The 24228-nt window shown below is 36.9% G+C and overlaps 1 protein-coding gene across 1 annotated transcript in view; it reads left to right on the forward strand.

Moving 5' to 3' along the window:
* Positions 1–7395: 7395 nt before the first annotated feature.
* The window catches only part of shroom4 (shroom family member 4), an 83299-nt gene continuing 66466 nt past the window's right edge, over positions 7396–24228 (forward strand). The window contains exon 1 of the mRNA XM_005172333.6: positions 7396–7631. Coding sequence (XP_005172390.1) covers positions 7509–7631 — 123 coding nt within the window. The 5' untranslated portion in view covers positions 7396–7508. The remainder of the gene's footprint in view (positions 7632–24228) is intronic.

Below are 24228 nucleotides of genomic sequence, written 5' to 3' on the forward strand. Positions count from 1 at the left end.
ATAGTGTGTTATGCCACTGAATCTCTTAAACTCTCCCACAAGTAATAATAAAACAGCAAGATTTACAGTCCCTTTCTCTGATTTATAAAGCAACGTGTCGTACAGCAAATTGTGTTTTAACAAACAAAATGTCTTGAATTCAAACCATGTCACCAATAGAAAATGAGGGCAAAAAAATATTGCCGCTAAGCGATAGGAATGTGTGTGAGCCAAGATAAGAGCGATGCAGAGAAATTTCCCCTGGCTCAGCATATTAGAAGTATGCGGCCATATAACTGCCTGTGCGAGTGTGAATTTAAGGCAGAGTAATCTGTCAGGGTCAGATCATTACTATGGAGATGACAAGCTGCTCGCATGAATGGACCGGTTTATTGCCATGGTGACAGGCAGATTTTTGACCCCATTGCTCTTGTACAGTAAATGCCCAAGAAACAGAGAAAGGGTCAATGGAGAAATTCAGACGTATGTCTAAGAGGGCACGGGAATGCAGAAATCCACAGACATATAGATATTGTTGTTATGCCGACTAATTCTGAGACATTACTGTCAAAATGAGCAGCATTTAGATGACTGGAATCGAGATGTGTGGATGCTGTCATGCATAAATGTACACTACATGTGTGCTCAAGTGTACGCATCGACGTAAGGGTGCTTGTGCTTGCATGCGCATTCAGCTGTCTCTTATGAATGTGCAGTCATGTGTATGAGAGATGCGTTAAAGCGAGCACACTTATGCCGAGATGAGCTGATTAGAACGCAGAATGTTGAGACATTGATAAAAGTTGAAAAGGGTAATGAAGGAGCATGTTGTGGCTTCTTAATTGTAACATCTTGTTGGTGTGTAGTCGGAAAGTTGCAGGCCTCCCTTGAGTAAAGAAGGAGAACTATCTCCACTGTGCCTGTGAGGAAGGCATTTAACCCCTGGTTGCTCCAGGGGGATTTTCCCTGTAATAAATAAGCTGAAAGTCATTCTGGATTCAAGCGCCTGCTAAATGACTGCTTGCTTATAGGAGTGCAGTGTGCACTTTAACACGGTGAGTCTCTGAGAGACTGTTAATGTGAAGTTCAGCGCTCGGTTCTCTATTAGATTGTGTGTAAGGACTGTGCCACTACCAAAATGATGAAAGAAGATATCTGCAAAGAATAAACTGCAGCACCAAACGCTTGAGCCAGAAATTGACTTCCGAGTAGATCTGATCTATAAGTCAACCGAATTCAAATGTACATTTTACAAAATACACTATTAAAAATAGAGGTGTCAAGATACAGTGCATCTGGAAAGTATCCATAGCGCTTTACTTTTTTCACATTTCTTTATGTTACAGGCTTATTTCAAAATGTATCAAATTAATTTATGTTCTCAAAATTCTACACACAATACCCCATAATGACAATGTGAAAAAAGATTTTTTGAAATTGTTGCAAATTTAGTATTCACAGCCTTTGCTCAATACTTTGTTGATGCACCTTTGGCAGCAATTGCAGCCTCGAGTCTTTTTGAATATGATGCCACAAGCTTGGCACACCTGTCTTTGGGAATTTTTGCCCATTTCTCTTTGCAGTACCTCTCAAGCTCTATTTGGTTGGGTAGGAAACGATAGTGTATACAGCCATTTTCAGATCTCTCTAGAGATGTTCAATAAGATTTGGGTCTGGGCTCTGGCTGGGCCGCTCAAGGACATTAATGAGTTGTTGTGAAGCCACTCCATTGATATTTGGCGGTGTGCTTTGTGTCATTGTTCTGCTAGAAGATTAACCGTCTCACCAGTCTGAGGTCAAGAGTACTTTGGAGCAGGTTTTCATTAAGGATTTCTCTGTACATCGTTGCATTCATCTTTCCCTCTATCCAGACTAGTCTTCCAGTTCCTGCTGTTGAAAAACATTCCCACATGATGCTGCCACCACCATGCTTCATGGATGGTATTAGCCTGGTGATGAGCGGTGCCTGGTTTTCTCCTAACGTAACGCTTGGCATTCACTTCGAAGAGTTCAATTGTATTCTTATTGGACCAGAGAATTTTGTTTCCTATTGTTTGAGAGTCCTTCAGATGCCTTTTGGCAAATTCCAGGAGGGCAGTGGCTACCGTCTGGCCACTCTACCATACAGGCCTGATTGGTGGATTGCTGCACAGATTGTTGTCCTTCTGTAAGGTTCTCCTCTCTCCACAGAAGAATGCTGGAGCTCAGACAGAGTGACCATCAGGTTATTGATCACCTCCCTGACTAAGGCCCTTCTCCCCTGATCACTAAAGATGGCCGGCCAGCTTTAGGAAGAGTCCTGGTGGTTCCAAACATCTTCCACTTACGGATGATGGAGGCCACTGTGCTCATTGGAACTTTCAGAGCAGCAGATTTTTTTCTGTAACCTTCCCCGTCCTTGTGCCTCGAAACAATCCTGTCTCTGAGGTCTACAGACAGCTCCTTTGTCTTTATACTTGGTTTGTGTTTTGACATGCACTGCCAGCCCTGGGACCTTATATAGATAGGTGTATGCCTTTTCAAATCATGTCCAATTAACTGAATTGACCACAGGTGAACTTCAGTTAAGCTGCTAAAACATCTCAACAATCAGTAGAAACAAAATGTACCTCAGCTCAATTTAGATCTCCACACCAAAGTCTGTCAATACTTCTGAACATGTGATTTTTCAGTTTTTTGTTTTATTTTATTTTTTTATAAATTTGCAACAATAAAAAAATCTAATTGTCATTATGGGTTATTGTGTGTATAATTGAGGAAATAAATGAATTAAATAGATTTTGTAATAAGGTTGTAACAAAAAAAGTGAAGTGCTATGAATACTTTCCGGATACATTGTAAATCGATTTTTTGGTTCTCAAAGAAACTTTCCATGATGTTCCTCAAAGAACCATTTAAAGTTTTTTGTGGAACCATGCCAATACCGAACCTTTATATTTAAAAGAATAGTTTACCCACAAATGACAATTTACTCTCTATTTACTTCCCCTCAAATGTTCCATTCTTCCTTCTTTCTGTTGAACACTAAAAAAGATATTTTGAAGAAAGCTAAAAACCTATAACCACTGATTCTCATAGTAGAAGAAAAATGAAAGTCAATCGTTACAGGTTTTCATCATTCTACAAAATATCTTCTTTTGTGGTTAACAGAAGAAAGAAAGCCACAAAGAAAATGATTTTTTTAAAACTTGTGTGTGTGTGTGTGTGTGTGTGTGTGTGTGTGTGTGTGTGTGTGTGTGTGTATATATATATATATAAAGAAAAATATATTTCCTATTAATTTGACCCCTTACAGATTAAAGAATGCATACAAAATTATATTATAATTTTTTTTAAATAATAAGAAAGATAATACTAAATGAATAAATACATAACCAAATAAATCAAAGGTACTGCCATCATAAATACTTTTCAGGAGAAACATTTGTACATTAAGTTACATTGTGCTACATTAGCTACATCAAATTACTGTTAAAGTAAATGATTTTATAAGTAAAATGTTCGGTTTTTGGCTGAATTAATTTTGAAAGTTTTATATATTTAAAACAGCGTCACAGTGGTGCAATGGGTAGCACAATCGCCTCACAGCAAAAAAAGTCACTGGTTCGAGCCGGGGTCGCTGGTTCGGCTGGGCATTTCTGTATGGAGTTTGTATGTTCTTCTAAAATAAAAGTTTATTTTATTAATATATCATGAAGGTATTTTTTTTTACTTTGTATTCTGTCCATTTAATATTTTTCTTTAAAAACAATGTATTGTGTTCAACATTTTTTTAATATGATTTAAACATTTTATTAATAAAAAAACTACTATATTAAGGTTCTGAAAACATTTTCTCTTCAGATAAATAGTTGTTCATGCATGGAGTGTCTGCGTTTGCATGTTTGTTAGGGTTTCTTTCTTAATGTGTTTGACAGGTAATAGATTTAGACATGCTTCTGCAGTCTCCGATCACCAGGCTTTCCAGCTTAATAGCTCAATGCAGATATCCTAACATGACAAATTGGACATCACTGGACTTCTGTTAATCACCATAGCTGAATGGATAAGAGACAACTGCTCATCGATGTGAAAATGATTAGTAAAGAAAAGGCACTCATCCTGAAGCTTCCATCATATTCTGGCTGCAGACCGAGGTTTCATTAAATGGTTAAAACACAGCTTGTTTACTGACACTTCCAGAATGGCAAATCGCACCATGGGTCTCAAATCTACACGACATGAAACAACAGCTCCCTCATGTGGCTTTCTGCACTCATACCATGTATCACCTCAATGAAAAAGATTATTTTAAAATACATATTTATGGTAAGACATATTTGAAAGATTTTGTACTTCAAAATAAATTGTTGACTTTAAGTTACATAAAATATGTACACAACATTCACACATATACTGACCATTATATAATATGTCAAAGATGCCAAAGGATAAAATGTCTCATGTAAAGCTCATATGTCTCATGTAAAAAGAAGAGATAAGTAAAAGAAAAAATAAGTTGAAAAATAAACGAATTATGTGCGTGATAATGGTGTGGGGAAAATAATAAGCTTGTGCTTCATCCCGCTCCATTTCGACCATGCTGAAATGTATTTTTGTTTAAAGAATTGTTTTATGCATGATTTTCCTGTTCAAAATAAATCAATCAAATCCAAACCAGTGGATTAAGCAATCCGAAAAAAGTTCCAATAAAATTATATGTTTTAATCAGATTTCATGACTTTGTGTGAAGTAATCATGCAATTGATAACAATGCAATACTTTATTGATAATTCATTGTTTTTCTCTAAATTTATTTATCATTAAAATTGTTCTTACTATAAATTTTACATTTCTACATTTTTTGTTCTTTTTACAAAATTTTGGTTCACAGAGAACCCTTTAGTAAGAACTGATTTTTGTTACTGTAAATGTCCTCTCTACAAAGTCCTCTCTTTTTGTTGAATGTACAGGTTCTTTCATCAACAATGGCATTAAAAGATCTTCATTTTAAGAGCGTAATGTTATCTAAATACCAGGTAAACTATTATGCAATTGATGCTTTGAGTTCGGGTTTAAAAGCACCTCAAAATCAGTTCTAAGATCTATTTATAATTATACAAGCATGCACTGCTGCATAACTGACAAGTAATTTAACACAGAAGACTTTGACGTAATATTTCTCATTAATGTGACTGAGGGGTTTTTACAACTTTTGGAACCACCCTTAACAGAAAATATTTACTTGAATTTTGCCTGAAATTTTAAATTAATATTTTAAAAATTTACATCCTGCCTAGTTCATACAGGCAACAGGTAAACAACATATCTAAAATGTGGGCGTTCAAGTGTTTTACTTTACAATATATTCCCTTTTTAATTAGGTTTAGTATTAACATTTGGGCTGCAGCTGGAAGGGCATCCGCTGCGTAAAACATATGCTGGATAAGTTGGCAGTTCATTCCACTGTGGTGACCCCAGATTAATAAAGGGACTAAGCCAAAAAGAAAATGAATGAATAAATTATCGTATTGGGGCTGCATGGTGGCGCAGTGGGTAGCATGTTCGCCTCACAGCAAGAAGGTCGCTGGTTTGAGCCTCGGCTGTGTCAGTTGGCTCTTCTGTGTGGAGTTTGCATGTTCTCCCTGTGTTTGCGTGGGTTTCCTCTGGGTGCTTCGGTTTCCCCCACAGTCCAAAGACATGCTGTACAGGTGAATTGGGTAGGCTAAATTGTCCGTAGTGTATGTGTGTTAATGAGTGTGTATGGATATTTCCCAGTGTTGGGTTGCAGCTGGAAAGGCATCCGCTGCGTAAAAACATATGCTGGATAAGTTGGCGGTTCTTTCTGCTGTGGCGATCCCATCAATAAAGGGACTAAGCCAAAAAGAAAATGAAGGAATTAACTTATTAGCTAATTCAATATAAAATCAACAAGTGTTAAGAGAAAAATTAATTCATTTTCTTTTCGGCTTAGCCCTTTTATTATTCCGGGGTCGCCACAGCGGAATTAACCGCCAACTTATCCAGCACATTTTTATGCAGCAGATGCCCTTCCTGCCACAACCTATATCTGCGAAACATCCACACACACTCATTCACACACACACACACACACACTATGGACAATTTAGCCAACACAATTCTGTCTTTGGACTGTGGGGGAAATCGGAGCACACGGAGAAAACCCAAGCGAACGTAAGGAGAACATGCAAACTCCACACAGAAACGCCAAGGCTCGAACCAGCGACACAGTGACCTTGCTGTGAGGTGACAGCACTACCTACTGCATCACTGCGTCGCCTCAATGCAAAATGTAATCCAAAAGTATTCAGATTACTAAAATGAATGAGTAATCTATTTAAGTTTCCCAGTACTGGGTTGCAGGGAATCCGAGTGAAGTAAAGTTGGTTTTATATTCACACATTCAGACTTTCTCCTTTATAATATAATTTCAGAAAAGCATTCTTCACAATTTCTAAATAGTCAAAACATTATGGCAGCCAATGACTATCAGTGTTCAACATTGCTCACAGTCAACTGAATAGTGATAATGTTGATTGTGATGTGATTTTAAAGTCATATCTTATTTTAAATGGAATATTCAATTAATCATGGTAAACAATATAGGGAGCATGTCACAAGATGTCATTGAATGAATGTGAATACAAAACCAATTTACCTCAATGGGCTTATGCTGCGTAAAAACATGCTGGAATAGTTGGTGGTTCATTGCACTGTGGTGACCCCTTATAATCAACGACTAAGTGCATGAAAATGAATGAATAAATAATTTAATGAATTACTTTTTTCATCAAGAATTGTGTTATTAGGATGCAATTTGCAAGCTATTACTCTAGACAGACTTTACAAACTATTTACAGTCAACTTTAGTTAAGTTCTCTAAGCAAGACCTGTCTAAAATGCTATGGTTAGGCTACTGTAATTCTCATGTTTTTGTAATCTTGCAGCTGCTGCTTGGTTTTAGCTTCCCCATTTTGTATTTAAGAAGAAGAAAACTCCCTTTTTATGACACACGTTACACTTAATAATATTATTCACAAGTTGAACTGAGATCAGTTGATGTCTGGTCATTTAATGGTCTTTGGAGCTGTTTCTTCAAAAACTAACGATTGGGTAACATCTCAGTTCGCCTGAGTGATAACCCACTTGAAGGTTCCCCTCCAGCGCAGTTTTAGTATAAATTATCGCTGTTTTGGGTCAAGCTATGACCCAAGAGTTGATAACGGACCACTTTTCTGAGTTTTCCCAGACAGTCGCACAATAGACAATCCAGCGGGTCGATAAAGATCCCGCCCCTAATACAATTTCATTAGTCCCTTAAAGCGAAGCGCTATCCTCATTGGTTGTTTCGCCTGTCACTAAAATCAACTCCCTCAGTCTCAAGCACTTCCTCCGTTAACAGTCCACCGAGAGCCCATCACTGGCCAACCCCCCGTCTGTCCCCTCATGCCCGGACTCTCCCGCTATCGTGATGAGGTTGGATCGTGACTGCATGGCGATCGGACGGAGCTGAAGGCACAGAAGTCACGATGGAGACCGTAGAGCAGCTGGTGTCTTTCCAACACATCCATGTGCAGCTGAACGGAGGCGCTCCATGGGGATTCACTCTAAAAGGAGGACTGGAGCACGGCGAACCACTCATCATCACTAAAGTAAGTTTGCAAAAGTTTCTAACTCATTCTACATGCCTGTGTTTGTCTTATCGATTACATCCAAAGACTTGATTACATTCTGCTGAACGTTTAAAAGCGCTCTTTATGTTTGGATGGATTGTAACGGTGCATTGATGGATGTTTGGGAACTTTCTGAAAACTTCGTGGCAGGGAAATGGACATGAGGATACACACATAAGACCAAAAGCATCCTTAAAGCTCTTGTTGAGTTGTTATGTTCTCTCTTGACAGATATGAATCATCATGAATCAGTGACTTTTAAGATAAATATAAAGGATTGAATAGCCATTGTTTTGGTATGAGTCAATTTTACTTTACTTAGTAACAAATTATTCATTATCTACACACTATCGTGTTTTTGTAGACCAATAAATTGGATTATTCTGGCAGACAAATGGCAAAATATTCACAGATTAATCGTCCTAGTCAATGTATCCATTCAAACTAGCATGGCTATTATCAACAACTATGTTGAAAATATTTTCCATTAAATTTTGTACATTTCATAAATGAGTACATTAAATTGTCATTAAATTATTAATAAAATCATGTTACTTCTATTGCATTCAAAAGTTGAGTGGATTTTTGGAATTAGAAGTATGCATTTAATTAAGTGTGAAACTTTTTGTTGATGTTGGGAAGTAGATACTAGGGGTTGTCGTGATACTATTAATTCATGTTACGATACTATATAGGCATGGGCCGGTATAAGGTTTGATGGTAGTGTGATTACTTCTAAAATATATATTTTTTAAATGTCTGGGTAAAAAACTAAAACTTTTTGCCCTTTTGAACACAATTTATTTTGAGAAACATTTAAAATATTTTGGAGCAGTAAACATGTCAGGCTAAATAATTCAAATGAATCATTGACTTCTGCTGTCTTCATTAGTTTCAAAAACAAAGATTTCTTAACAATTTAAAACGGCATCTTTGGAGATCTTTTCAGCTAAGATACTGTTGTCCTTTAAAAAAAAAACGTAAATAAAAAAATCGTACACATAGGCCTACCTTAGGAATGGTATAGCAGAATATTTGGGCGGTTTTAGAACCTTGACTTTTCCAAACCGCGGTATAAAACGTTTATCGCCCCATGTCTAGTTGCACGGTTTACTGGTACTGTGGTAATATTGCGATACTAAGCCTCCAAAATACTGGTGGTGCCACTGTAGTTTGGAAATGGTTTATCTACATTAGATAATAAATAAAGATTTTTTTTATTTACGTTTTTTTTCGCAGAAAAGATATCTAAAAATAAAATTTTAAATTGTAAAGATATCTGTGTTTTTGAAACTAAAAAAAGACAGCAGAAGTCAACAATTTATTTTAATTATTTAGCCTGACATATTTACTGTTAACATTTTTTGGAAATGTTTCTCAAAATAAAATATATTGTGTTCAAGGGGGAAAAGTTTTTGTTTTTTTTTACTTAAAAAATATATTTTAGAGCAGTAATCATAATACCATCAAACCGTGAAACCCTGATATTTTTATCCAAGTTTATCATACCGTCAGAATCTTATACTGACCCATGCCTACGTGCAACCCTAGTAGATACGACTCGAGTTAATGAAAATCAGTTTGAAACAATAATGATCCATTTTATAGAGTTCTTGAGGTTTCCTCTGTGCACACCATGTGAACTTTTGCTACTTTTTCTCGTCAGCTCATTAACTTCATCTTTGGTCTGTAAAACAAAATGGGACTCTGTTTTTACTCTGCAGTAATATTTATGTGTGGACCTGAGGGAGAAAGAGAATTAGTTATGTTCAATAAATACATGATCAGTAACAATAAAAATACATTCTTCATGTGCGTTGTCTACGCTAGTATCTGAAACAGGAACTGTTCTATTAAAATAGACACATTTTAATTTAGCCCATCTATGTCTAACAATCTCTTCAAACTAGACAGAAGTTAGTGCTGTCCTCACAGGGAGGTAAAAGAATCATGTTTTATTCCCTCCTTCCACCCCCCATTTCCTCTCCAACGGCATTTGACCAAAAGTGTTGATTTATTTTTTTTAAATGAAGATGTTTTAAAGGGGGGAGACTGGACCCCCAGAGATCACATTCCCAGACTCTGCCCCCTGAGTCAGCATGGAGGAGGGATTGGGTCATGAGGGGGAAGCTGGTATTTTTTTTGTCTGACAGAAGGAAGAAATGAATGTGATTTGTGCCTTTTGTGCATGTCTCTAGTATGAGTTTACAGTTGTTTATGCTGGTCTACAAAACATCTAAGTCTGGTTTGGCTGTGTATTCTGTAAACTGTCTTTTCTTAACCCTGCTGTGCTTAATTTAATGTGCTTTAATGTTTGGCACTCTGCAGCGCTAACATCTCTTTTATCACCCTGGGCTTTTGACATTTACATGACATTTGATCATTGTTTCTTACCTACAGGATGAAAACACATGCAAAAACATTTCCTTAATGATTCTGAGATGAACATTGGTGCTTGCTTGCTTGTTGAATGACAGATTCATGAATTACAGAGGTATGAGTGAGGTTTTATAGCAGGCTGGTTGGTTTGAAGTAGGGCCATACTAAATACTTAAGACTTTTATAAATTAGCAAATAACACAAACTTTAGGAACGTAAACATTAGGTGAGCAGTTTACATTGTAACCTTGTGTTTCTAACAACACGTTACGTGAGGAGATTTGCAGTGATAAGCAATTGTGCTCTTTGCACCAGACGAAACGCGACAGAAACATAAATGCAGCACAGAATAGTGCACTCTCTGCACTCCAACAAAATTGTAAGGTTTATAATCGAATTAATACATATTTAACCTCTTTAACATTATTAAATGTACATGCTGAATCGCTGATATGTGTTTACACTAAGTCACAGTTCTAAATTTCAATTTCAAATGGTTTAGTTTATTTTTAAGATTTGAGGTGAACTATCTGCTGCTGTTTTCAGTAGTATGGCATTAATGTTCATGTAAATTAGCATTCAAACTCACATTATTAGCATTTAATCCTGAATAAAGCACATGAGGTGTACCCGAGGTGATCATTGTCAGTTTTCTGTTGTTCAGCTGCAAAAAAAAAAAAAAAAAACGTTTCTAAAATATAAGTTTTAGATGTTGGTTAGGACTCCTTTTAACATATAAAATATTCCTTCTATCGTGTGCTGTTGCCTTTGTTAATAACACAGTTAAAATCAGCCTTTAGGCTTGAAAGTCAGGCTCTCTCCTGTTGATGTTGTCAATCTGGCAACCTGCTCTTGCGTCTGTTTCGAACCAGGGGTGCAATACTTAGTTCAACCACAGGATGTCAAACTTACATTCTGCACCTTTAAGGGTGATGTTTAGAATAAATATGTAAATATTTGCTGATTTTTGTCAGTAATGCCAGTTCTGTAATAAATAGTTGAACTGCAATGTTCACTGGCAAGTTATGCAGAAAAAAAACGCACAGTAATAATAAGGAAATAGTCCCAGCTGTCATTAATTTTCAGTAAACTAAGCTCTATGTGGTACATGCTGCTGCAGCTGAAAGCACATGAAATAAATACCACATTCAATAATATGTTTTTACTCCAAACTTGCTTCAATTGAGTGTTTGAAATAAGTTCTTTTGTGAGATTAAATGGCTTTCCACACAGGAACATATGTCATAGCATTCTAGACATTACTAGGCATTGCATTATTGCATTTTATTATCAGGGAAATTATAATAAGAACTCGATCACATGATCTCATTGTCATGTGTTTGTTAGTCACGTTGAATCAATGAGAGCAGTTAAATCTTCAGAATTAAAGGGTAAAGTCGATAGGATACACTGCCGGCTGGAGGTGCGATATGCAAATCAACATTGCAGCATTTTTTATGACACTGTATAATAATAATAACAAATATTTTTACAGTACTGTTACCGTTGGGTTTATAGTTGCGGTGGGGATATACGTAAAAATTAAATTTATTGGGTAACTTAATAGATAACATAAATAATACTCTGTACAACTACTATTTTTTACGTTACTGGAGGGAGACGTTAATGAAATACAATTAATGAGAAATTTAATAAATTATATTAATGATTTTCGTTAACTTCCGTCCATACCCATCTCTGATCTGGCAATAACCGAATTTCAGAAGGTATATAGGTATTTCTTGGTTTTCTTCTTGCGGGTATAATTGTTTTTTTTTTTTTTTGCAAGAGTGCCCTTTGCCTTTCGAATCGATATTTACAACTGATCATATTACCATGCTTCCCTGACAAGTTGTGCATGACAATTGCAGCTTTTACTTAATTGTGATTTGGCTTTTACTTTATTTTTCATTAAGATTTTTATCTTATAAACCATGGGTGGCCAACCCTGTTCCTGGAGAGCCACCTTCCTGCAGATTTCAGTTGCAACCCATATCAAACACACCTGCTTGTAATTATCACGTGATGGTCTGGTCCTAATTAATTGGTTCAGGTGTGTTTGATATGAGTAGCTACTAAAATCTGCAGGAATGTGGCTCTTCAGGAACAGGGTTGGCCACCCCTGTTATAAACAGTCTAAACAAACTAAAACAGTCTAAAAAAGTCTAAAAAAAAAAAATAATAACTAAAACTGTGGTAGCGAATTGACACACAGGTCTTGAGTCTCACGGAGGAATGTGAAAGTAGGGCTGAACAATGTATCATTTGAGCACTGATATTGCAATGTGTGTGTCCATAATAGTCACTTTGCAGGATTAGATTGTTTATTGAACAATAAACATGTTAAAAGATTAAGATATTATTTTATAATATTGTTTAAAATTATTTATTTAATGATGACCATGACATGTTTCGTTTAACTGTTACATTTTTGTATTTAAATACTGTTAGACTCCTTTATTTAACTTAATTTTTGCTTTCTTTTATTTATATATGCTTGTAATTTATTATATTTTATGCAGATTTAATTCACCTTTATCTGTATAGCGGTTTTACAATGTAGATTGTGTCAACGCAGCTTCACATAAAAGATCACAATAAATTGAAACGGGGTAGTTCAGTTTTCAAAGTTTAAGTTCAGTTCAGTTCAGTTGAGCTCAGTTCAGTGTGGTTTAATTATCACTACTGAGAGTCCAAACACTGAAAAACAATCCATCGATGCACAGCTCTACTGATCCCGAAAGCCAGTGGCGACAGCGGTGAGGAAAAAACTTCACCAATTGGCGAAAGTTAAAAAAAAAAAAACTTTGAGAGAACTAGGGTCAGATGGGCACAACCATTTCTCCACTGGCCAAACGTTTTGTGCAGAGCTGCAGTCAAAGTGTAGGAGGCTGGAAGCTGGACCTCAGCGAAGACTCGTTAGTCCCTGGAGCAACACAGGAGTGCACTGTATAGAAAAAGACTTGATCACTCCAGTTGATCTAAATTATTGAAATCTTTCCAAATGCAGCTACTCAAATCATCTGGGGGAATTATATTAATATTGCAATATATATTGCAGCAAAACATATTTTGCAATGTCAGATCTTTCCAATTTCATGAAGCCCTTCATGGAAGTGAGGATGTCAGAGGAAGACGATAAAAGACTAGGCCTGGAGCTTATGTTTGGTTTTGCATGTTATTCTTGGGGGTGATATGCTTTGTGTTTATTTATTTATTACAACTTAATCGCATTAAGTTGTGAAAATGTTTGCCAGTTTCCTTTCTCCATTTTCCCCTAAACTGTAAGTTTTGAAGTCTAATACAAACCACTTCTCTGTGCAAAAGTTCACAGAGTTAGAAGTTAATTTTGATCTGTTCGGTGTGTAACGACACTTCAGTATGGCAACTATGATTGTTTTCACTGATAGATCTTGATTAAAATGCACCATGAACAAGAAATTAACTAGAGAAGATCAACAAACGCAGAGCCACTCCTACAGTAGGCATGACATTATTGTGTTTGACCAATGGAACTGTTTGAAGCAGTTTACCACCTGAAGCCAACTTTTAGTGGAACTTTTCCTTGGTTAGCAGTTTCAAATATTTAACTTTTGTCTGATTTTCAGAATTCACACCAGTTCATTCTTCGATTCACTTGAAGTATATCGGGCCTTAAGTACCAGTCGTTGGTTTTCAAGGAACTGGATCGTGGCCGATCAGATAACCTCATATTCTTTGGCTGGACTTGTTAACCACATAACCTGAAACACATGCTTTGTCGGACACACTGCCCCTAAATCTGTACTCATCTGTTTCAACCTGCATCACTCGCTTGTGAGGACTTTATTTGGATGTCATCATAAATATGATATACAGAGGCTCCCTCAGAGCTGTTTTTTATTGTTTATATCTGCTTGCATGAGCCTTCTGGGGCACATGGCTCCAGCCGCTGCCACTCACACTGATAGTTTTTCCATCTGATTTGGAGGCAAAGCACAACCTGCGTGTTTGTCCTTTTTTCCCCTCATGGAATCTCTTGGCCTCTGATCCTATCTTCCAACTTTGCACCCTGAGGGCATTATTTTGAACCCCCCAGTGGTCTCGGCAGACATTTATCTCAAACAACAAACATAAGGACCCGATGCCCAAGGCTAGACACAACCCCCAGGTGTTCAACATGTGCTCAAATTAAAATCCCAAGATGGGTCAATGTGACCTCAGCCGGCAGTAGGAAAATACAGGACTTATCAACAACAAACTGTGGTTGGATATAGTAGAAATCTCTTGTGCTACGTAAAAGTCTGAACGTTGGAAGTTAAGTGGGCTCAGATGTCATTTGAAAGTAAGATCCTATTGTAGCTGAACATTTTTGGGGGATTCAAAGCAGCTTGTCCACTGCATGACAAAACCATGCCAGGCTTGTGATCTTCCTAATTGTGGTCAAAAACGCATGTAAACCATTTGTTTACAAGGAAGGCATGCTTGGGTATTTTCCACATTTGTGCCTGTGAAAGCCCCAGAAATTCTCAAAGGCTTTTAAATTGAAATTGGCATTGATTGGACTTGAACAACAGGCTGATTTATGTATAAAATCCTCATAGTTCCACCCCACACCACTTTGTTAATCATTCCTCCCTCTCATTCTCCCTCTTTTTGTTCTCCCGTTAGAGTGGAGATGGAAACATTGTACTTGTGTTTCTGCTGTGAAGTTTATGTAGACCACATGGCACTCCAGTCATCCTTCTTTTCCCACTTCTAATCGGTCAGTGGAACTTATTCTCAGGCACTGAAGTTTTGAGGTGAAACAAAGAAGATTTTGGAGGGAGAGATGGAAATGTTTTGCTTGGGCAAAACGTTAATGTTTTTAGGTTTGCTGGTAGTTTGAACTTGCAGTAGAGCAGAACACTGACCGCCTGCTTTAGCTCCGGAAGTATTTTTCCCATTTATTCTCTCCATATGCGTATCAATTTTAAGCCATGCACCAAACCAAACAGCTTAGAGATGAATCATCAACATTACTTGCTTCCAAAGCCAAACATTATTTGAAAATCATAAAGGACCATGATTGTTCTTTTGGTTTTAATGATTTTATGCAGAATTAACTACTCGTTCTAGGGATGATCTAAATAACTGATTAACCGTTATCCGATTAATAGTATCAGTTACATAATAAAAAAATATTAATTTATATATTTTTGAAGCTTGGCTGCATAAGGGGCCAATCACAGTGAGCTTTTTCGGTTGAGAGGCCTGTCTTTTGAATGGTTTAATAACGGCCGTGAGCGTTTTGTGCACTGCTTATGCGCCCTGCGCACCTCATGTTTTTGCTGTTGCTCGCTGTGTGCTTGCAGTTGAAATAAAACTCAACCTTAAGTAGAAAAAGCATTTTACGTCAGGCACATCTTTTTCATTCTCCAATCTAATCAAAGCAGATGCTGGGTTTGCGTTGAGGTGACACAAAGTAAGGCAAGCTGTTCACTCAGTGGCCATTTTTGAAACACATCTCGGGCAGTATGCTCAGGCATTCTGTCTGAATGGGGAAACATCAAACTCTCTAAAACTGCTTGCCAAGCTTATGATTGAATTTCATATTAGGAATCACCAATAAAATTATTCAACTGCCTCAACAATATCAACAGCAACACTCTTGACTAGACTAGACCAGCTGATTCAGTCGTATAATGACCTGAAAGGTGTAACACTGCCTTTTGTTCTTTTCAGCAAAAAGGCAGTGTGGTTCGCCTCGCGTTTTTGGAATGGAAAGGCGCGTTCGGTGTGATCAGCCTCTGATGTGCAACATATTTGTTAACTGCCGGTACTGTAACAGTGTTTTGCTAAAGAAGCAAGATAAAGGAAGGATATTACTGGTCACAGTTTGACACAGGCAACTTAAAGCCAAACCTCTGCTGATAGCCTCTGTCCTGAATGTGCGTCATAAACTCAAATTTTGGAAAATTACAGTTATAAATAGTTCTCATAAAATATCCATTTCTAAAATAGCCTACATTATCAACGAATTGAGCAAATCCAATGATTTTCTTGATCTTTTCATAATTATAACGCTTCACCAAACTTAGGCTTTCATTTTATAGCTTATAAAACATGTATGCAAATGAATGCAATATCATATGGAAACAACAAAATTGTTATATAATATAGTAGCTTATACTTCACAAAAAGTCAACATATAAGACTTGTCATTGTCTTTCATCACACGCGCCGCCTGCACATGAACCGCGAGTGAGAGATGAAATTAAAGCACACTAGATAAAATTAAATGCTCAAGAAGACATAATCTTTAAACTTTAACGACTTATATTAAAATGTTGACAAAGGCTATAAGAGGCCTATTTTTCATAAAGTGATCAATTTGAGGTAGCCTGCTATTTTTATTTGACGAAAAAACAACATGAGATGGGAAACAAACAGATGCCGGTTCTTAAAAAGGATTCAATCTGTGGTTTTGTTTTATAATCTAAACTTCTAAAAATCTCTAGGGCAGGACTATTTATTATATTCTTTTTATTTAGTTTATTCTTTATTGCCGTGCTGTTGGAAACGCTGCAGGTGTGTGAATATGTTCTGTTATGTTCTGTTGTTAATATGTTCACATGTTAAAATAAATCAGTATTTTAAAATGCAATATTTAATGTGTCAGAGACAAAATAGACACATCAATTATTTTTAAATGAAATAATATAAATATATTGCAACACATTTTCTATTCCATTATATAATAATTTAATATTAATCTGACCAGTTAAGTTAATATTCGGTTAACAAGCAGCGGTTGTCGGTTGGCAAAGTTAACCGAAATGAGCATCCCTAACTCATTCCAAAGAAAAACGCGAGTGACAATCATAATTAAACCAAACAAGTATTTACACTTATTGTTACAACATATTGCAGCATACAAATTGTGTTGATTTCTCTAGAAATACGTACACATGTATCACTATGAGTTGCTCTCTGGGGAAAATAAATAGGATTTCTACTTAAACTCATATTTAGCAGTCTATCTGGAGCCGTATTTTCCACTTCTACTTCCATTTTTATCATGGTTTTGTTTAAAGTGGGATTACTTCCCTATTTCTGTTATTCAGTAACCGCATACTTCTGTTTCTGGATTACTTCCCAAATTTACTCATATCAGTTTTAGACGTCTGCGTGGAGCTCATCAGTCCTGAGAGGTAATGCTTCCTTCTCCCTCTGCTATTGCAATTGGATTTAATCGAGTAAATAAATTGTTCTTCGATTCTTTGATAAAGGCTATTTGTTTCGAACGATGTGTTGATTGTGGTGAAGTCCACAGCTGGTTATGGGTGTGGGAAGGATCTGATATGTGACAGGAATGTGAGCTTGGCTCCCGTTGCTTTTGCCTTGGGCAGAGAGGCTTTGATGGTGGGAGAGATATTGGGGTCTTATTGCCTGAGCCCATCCACCACAAACACTCACCAGTGTTTCCACATGGTCTCTTAACGGAGCTGGGAGTGACAGGACCTCAAATCACTGAAGCATGTGTGTTTGTACTTTGAGTGAAAGCTTTAATGAAATAGAAATGTTGTAGCGAGACCTGGCTATGTGATATATATATAATATCTTTATCATGATTATGATCACTTTGAATTGGATAATAATGGCAATAATTATTTGAAATTTGATTTAGTACACTATATTAGAACATTATTTCATGAGCTGCATTGACATTCAGTTCATAAGCATTTCACCATTTACCTTAGAAACTGTTCTCTTACAATTTGATTTCTAAAATATTAACATAAAAGTTAAATTTTTTTTCTATGGAGTTTTCCAACTCTCAATTCTAAACTCTTAATTAATTGATATTAAATTTAATTAGGTGTTGTCCATCATCTAATGCTTGCTCACTTAAAGCTATTCTAAATGCTGTTAAATGTATTCCTTACTAAGCGTGGGCCAGTATACTGTAAGTTTCTGATGGTATGGTAATCATGGATAAAAATATGATATCATGGTGTTGTGATTACTGCTCTAAAATAAGTTCTGAGATCAGTCTAGGTAAAAAATAAAAAAAAAATAAAAACAGAAAATTTTTCCCTATCGAACAAAATACATTTTATTTTATGAAAAATTATTAATAACAGTAAACATGTCAGGCTAAATAATTCAAATAAATCATTGCTCTCTCATTGGTTTTAAAAACACAAGTTTCTTTACAACACATTTAAAAAACACATTTAAAAAACTTGGAAATGGTATAACAGAAAATTTAGCGGTTTTAAACATCCAAACTTCCAAACCGCGGTAAAACTTAAAATCAGTTATTTTCCCATATCCCTTACTAAATCCTTTTTATTTATTTATTTTATTTATTTAACTTTATTTTTTGTGATGCCTAAATTCACCTTTAACATACAAACCTATATTTTTTTATTTCATTTTGTTTGGTACAATTTTTTTAGATCACTATTTACAACCACAATAAAAATAATTATCTGAATGTTAATGTCAGGGCGTCCCTAAAAATATTTTAATCTTCAAATTAAAATATTGACTCAGCATTTCTCCACCTAAACTTGTAGTTAACCAAAACTTAAAAGGCACCTATTATGCAGAATTCAGTTATACTTGTTTTTACATAAATATTTGTTGATTGTGTTGTAAGGCACATAATAGGGCTGAGCTATCTCGATAATGAGGGGTGTCAAAATTATTTGTTTCTTCGGTGCACCGTAATGCAGATGGGGATAATTTGGTATCGGTTCAGTAATAATCATAACCGGTTATTATGTACTGACGCCATTTATCTCATATGCCATTTGTCGCAGTAGCTTACTATAGTGAGGGAGGCAAGCTTGAGTATTTACAACACTCTAACTACTTAACATCACAGAAACTGCACAATTTCACTGCGTGTGTGTTTGCTGGACAGTTTTTCACTGACACTTACAGCAGAAGCCTCTATTTCCCTGTGATTGACAGAATATAAAGTAAACTCCATTTCTCTCTCTCACTGTGGCCCATTTGACCTGCTGGCGTGACTTTTCCTCTCTTCTCGGCTAATACTTCTGGATACAGACACAAGCGCGTGTCTGCAGAGTTTTCTCCACCGTGTCTATCATGGATCGGCTGTGATCACCGCTGCTGTTAATCAAGTGTCACTCATCTGTGTAGAGCTCTGCGTGTAAGAGACAATCGCAGCCCTTTCTGTTGAGCGTGTGACCAATCAAAGGGGTGTAAGAGAACTTGGTAGACAAGCATCAGAAAGCGAGCAGGATATTTATATTTGTTTATATTATTTGCTATACATGCTTGTGTTGTTTAAAGGTACAGCTTTACAAATAGTACATAAATATAGATATATTTATACATTCTAATACAAGAATTGCTGCTGTGGAAAAAAATATAAAACTGTGTATGGAAAGCATCGTCAATGCACCGTGATGCACGGAGATATCAAATTGAACCAAATCGATGGCATGATAATCGTTACCGAACTGTGAGACCAGTGTAGGTTCACAGCTCTATCGATAGTTATTTTTTTATATTGAACAATAACTATATATATTTAAGTTGTTAATGCTTCCTGATTTAAAAGAGTACGATAACAATGACTGAAGCCACAAAAAATTAGAGGCATGGCATAACATATTTTCGGCCGATAAATTTTCAGTGGCCAAAAAATGTCTCTAATATCAACACACTTTTGGAATCTCATTGTTTCACATTTCTGCTGTTATAATTGGCTCTTAGATCAATATAGAGTAAAATAAAAAGTCTAGAGCTTATTATTGTTGTTGAGATAAATGTTATTGTGATTCGATAAAGTATTGTTTATTGGCCCTGCCCTAGTACACAACCACCCAATTTAGATTTAAATCTACCCAGCCCTTTTTTTAATCTCCATAAATCATTAGCTGTCTCTCAGTGGAAGCCGTTTAAAGAATCTGTAATGTGTGACATCACACTTTAACGACCCTGTCCACAGCTGTTGTAATTCACTACCGAGTTAACATAGAGCCACCATTTCTGCTCTGACAAGAATGCCTTTCAATCAATTTACTTGTTCAGTCGTTGGATTTATGAGTTAACACAGTTGTCTCTATTTACTCTCGTGATCTAGACAGTTTATTAATTATGTTTTTGAGGGGAATGCTCCCTCTGATCTAACGAAAGTTGTTTATGTCTGCACCAATCATTTTAAGAGTGCTTTGTAAATGTATGTCAGTACAAAGCCGGTTTTGCTTAAAAGTTGGTCAATTGGAAAGGTCAAAATGTTGCATATTTTGCATAGAGGGTGGTGAAATCTAGGTCATTTGAATTTAAAGGGTTAGTTCACCTAAAAAATGAATATTCTGTTAATAATAACACACCCTCAGGTCGTTTCAGCACCCTGAGATAATTGTTCATCATTAGAACAATTAGGATTTTGTAAATTAAATCCGAGAGCTCCCTCAACCTCCATAGACAACAACAGTCCTAAGATGATAAAAGTTCAGAAAAGGAACCAAAATCTTTGTCCAAATTTCCAAGTCGCTTCAGTGGTTTAACATTAGGCAAAGCTCCAAAAACACATTTGTGCACCAAAGACTGTAAAAACAACTTTGCTTGCCTATGTCTCCCTCATCAGATCATGGTGTGCATTTACTATGGGCAATGCGATGCTTGCGTGTTATGCTGCTGACGTGCCAATACTTCATACTTCCTTCAATCAACATGCACTTTGACCTGACATTGAATAGAAGATATAGGCAAATAAATTCTTACTTACAGGTTTTGGGGAACAAGAATGCGTTCATAGAGCAAAGTATGATAACAGTTGAACAACTAATGTCATGGACTATTTTGACAATGTTTTTCGTTCCTTTTCTGGACTTTGAACATCTTGGGAGCGTTGCTGTATACAATATGAGGGAGCTCTTGAATTTCATCTACAAGATCTTATTTTTGTTCAGATTATGAATGAAGGTCTCAGAGGTTTGGAAAGACATGTGGATGAGTAAATACCAGCACAATTTTTGTGTGAACTAATGCGTCAAACATATGTACACACAAAATGGTTTATTTTTACTTTGACCCAAAAAAATTTGTCTTCAAATTGTTATAATTCAAGATCTGTATCATATTTTGGGCTGAAACTTTATACACACATTCTAGGGACACCATAGTCTTATAATACATCTTGTGAAAAGAGCATAATAGATGTCCTTTAAAGCAGTGGTCCTCAAACTTTTTATGTTGTGTTTCGGTGTTTCGTAGGTTGCTAAAACATTGCTGTCACTCTGATACAAGAATTTTTTATATAGAAAATTACAATTACATTTTGGTAATTACATGCTTTTGATAATTACATGCTTTTGTTTGAGATAATTAGTTGACCGAAATGTGTAAATCCCATACAAGCTGAAACTGATCAGTCAATTCTTGTCTCGTGATTCGCTGTGCGCTCGCGGCATTCATTCAACTGGCTGCGTCTGGAAGGACCGCGCATCTCCATTGGAAAAAATGAACTTGCACGAACACTAGAAAAAACACAATATGCGAACAGCCACTAAAAGCCCGCTGTCATTTGCAATTTCCAGCAGTTGATCTTCTTCTTGCACAGACATGGTGGATTCACCTGATTTGTTGACAAATGGGTTACAGATCCATTCTACGGCAGTTCGCGAGTCCTTCATTGGGCCTTCTCCACTTAGCAAAGAACCTTTCCAGAGACGTCTGTTTCTTACTCATTTTGCTGCTTGTGGGTTAAAATTGGGTGCTAAAGTGACGTTTTAAAATAAAAGATTGTTTAGACTCAGATAATGGATAAAACATAAATAATTAATGATTTCGTGTGCAGCCCAATACCAATTGATCCACAGACCGATTCCAATTCGCAGCCCGGTGGTGGAGGACTGTGCAAGATTGTCACTGCTCAAATAAGCCTGTATGGCTATAATTATCTCTTTTCCTAATTTTGATATAATTACAAATTTGCTGTTTAACCTCACTGCTGCCTGATGGAGTCCACGTCTGTGGTCTGTTCTGGATTTTCCGTGAAGACACATGGTAAATGATAATCAGGGAGTCAGTTTTCAAACTTCATCTGTGTTCTGCAGGGGACCCGACCACATCAAACACTCCGCCAAAAGCTTGTCTGCCAACCTTGTATCCAACATTTGGGCTCAACCAGCCGTCAAAACCACTCCAAAGTCCTCTTTGCTCTCAGGGAGGTGAATCTGGGGGAGGGGGATTGGTGTGTGCGGAGGAGGTTAGTCAAGGGGACAAGGTCACTTCACACGCATTACGACCTCAAAAGGCTCACTATGGCCCTATTCATAAACGGCAGGAAGCTGAAGGATGACAGGTCTTAAATTGAGTCATCATGATGCCCCTCCTCTGGCCATGTCTTCTGTGACAGTGATGGATCAATTCATGTTAACTTCAGTCCAAAGGTTGCTGGCTCTCTGACATCCACCATTGTTTTTTTCGGAAACAAGGCCTGCTATACGCGTAATATTCACAACTTGGGGTGATGTCAAGCATGACAGATTTGTGCACATCCGTGTTACGAATAGTACCTTCAGTGTTTTTCTACACACACACACACATTCATTTGATCCAACATCAACCAAGAGTAATTTATTGCCAAGTGCACTGGGAAGTGGTTTGATGTCGCTTTGATTTGCCTCACATTGAACTTTGCTTGAACAAAGACAATATCTGCCCGTCAGGAGGCTTCTTCTTGGCTGCGCTTCAAAAATGGCTTCTCACCTCTTGAGCTTGTTATGAGAGCACACACACTCTGCTGTTTCTGGACGTGCATCAAAAGATGGAGGTTTTCCCAGTGCATGTCTGACACATGATTGATCACTTCGGGATGTTTGTGGAAATGTCCACCAGCGGTGATATATGTTGTTCTGATCATTGAAAGAATGGGTATTTAAGTGAGTCAAGTAAGATGTACTGCATGAAGAATGTGATCAAGTAACTGAACAATAAAGGCAGGTTGTTGATCTAAGTGTCATGTAAGTGATTAGTGGTGTATTAATACTGGCTGAGTGAGCGTTGGGTTTCCAAAATGGCAGTTGATGTGATCTAATTAGGTTTTGATATGTGTGCTCATGTGCCCGGTAATTTAATCTTAGAACAATCTGTGTTGAAACAGTCAGCAGCTGGGGTTATTGTAAGTGTAGTGTAGGGTTGGGCGATATCGACCAATCTGCCGATGCACGATGTCTAATGTGAAACATTGCAATAGAAGATGGCATCGTCGTAGGTGGCGGTTAATGAATTATTTATGAATTAATTAATTCATAAAAAATTAATTATTTGTAGCCTACCATTTCAACTACCTGACTGGTCTTTGTTTTACCATAACCAAATCATAAATAAATCAAGATAAGTTACACACAAATTACCAGCAGTCAATCACTTTTTCTGTGTTACTCTGGCATGAATAGGCAGAGTAAACAGTGTCATTATAATGGCATCGTCAAACTTGGGCTGCGTCCGAAACCGCCTACTACTCAGTAGGTACTGCATTTGAATTTAAATGTACTACTCGGCCGTTAGAAAAGTACGTTCTATCTAGTATGAATGTTAAAAGTATGAATGGAATTCGGACATACTACATCCGCCATTTTGTCATGGTCACTTAACCTACCTGGGTCAGTTGCGTCGCCTCACTTTCATTCTTGAATTCTCTCACGGGGCATTATGGGATAGCGCAGCGTGCATGGGATGCGCACTTTAGAATCTCATCGGAAGTGGTAAGTCATCTGGGTACTTCTCGCCTACTGATTTTTAAATTCTATGAATTCGGACATACTACTCGGCTTGCATACTGATTTTAGCGTACTATATAGTATGGAAGTATGCGGTTTCGGACGCAGCCTTGGTAAATCAAAAAAGGTGCACAACCCAAAGGCACCAACCAACAGTATATGAGGTTTTCTCTAAAATTAGTACAAGCGTGAAAGAAAGATTGAAGTAGTGTATTGACGCTGTGACACGTTACCTGATAGTTTCAAAAGACCGAAGAGTCGTTAGATAAAGACAAGATAAATTAAATATCATTTTTAACAACTATAGCAAGACATGATCCAGCTGTACATCCTTGATAAACTGTCCAACGTGCACTGGGATCTGGGATTTTATGCTCAAAGCACCCGCTTACTGCTGGAACTCGGATGCACATGACAGTGTGTGTATGTGGTCACGTGATGTGCGCTTTCAGCGGTTTAGTGTGGAA

Source organism: Danio rerio, chromosome 7 (genome assembly GCF_049306965.1).
Source record: "Danio rerio strain Tuebingen ecotype United States chromosome 7, GRCz12tu, whole genome shotgun sequence".
NCBI lineage: Eukaryota > Metazoa > Chordata > Actinopteri > Cypriniformes > Danionidae > Danio > Danio rerio.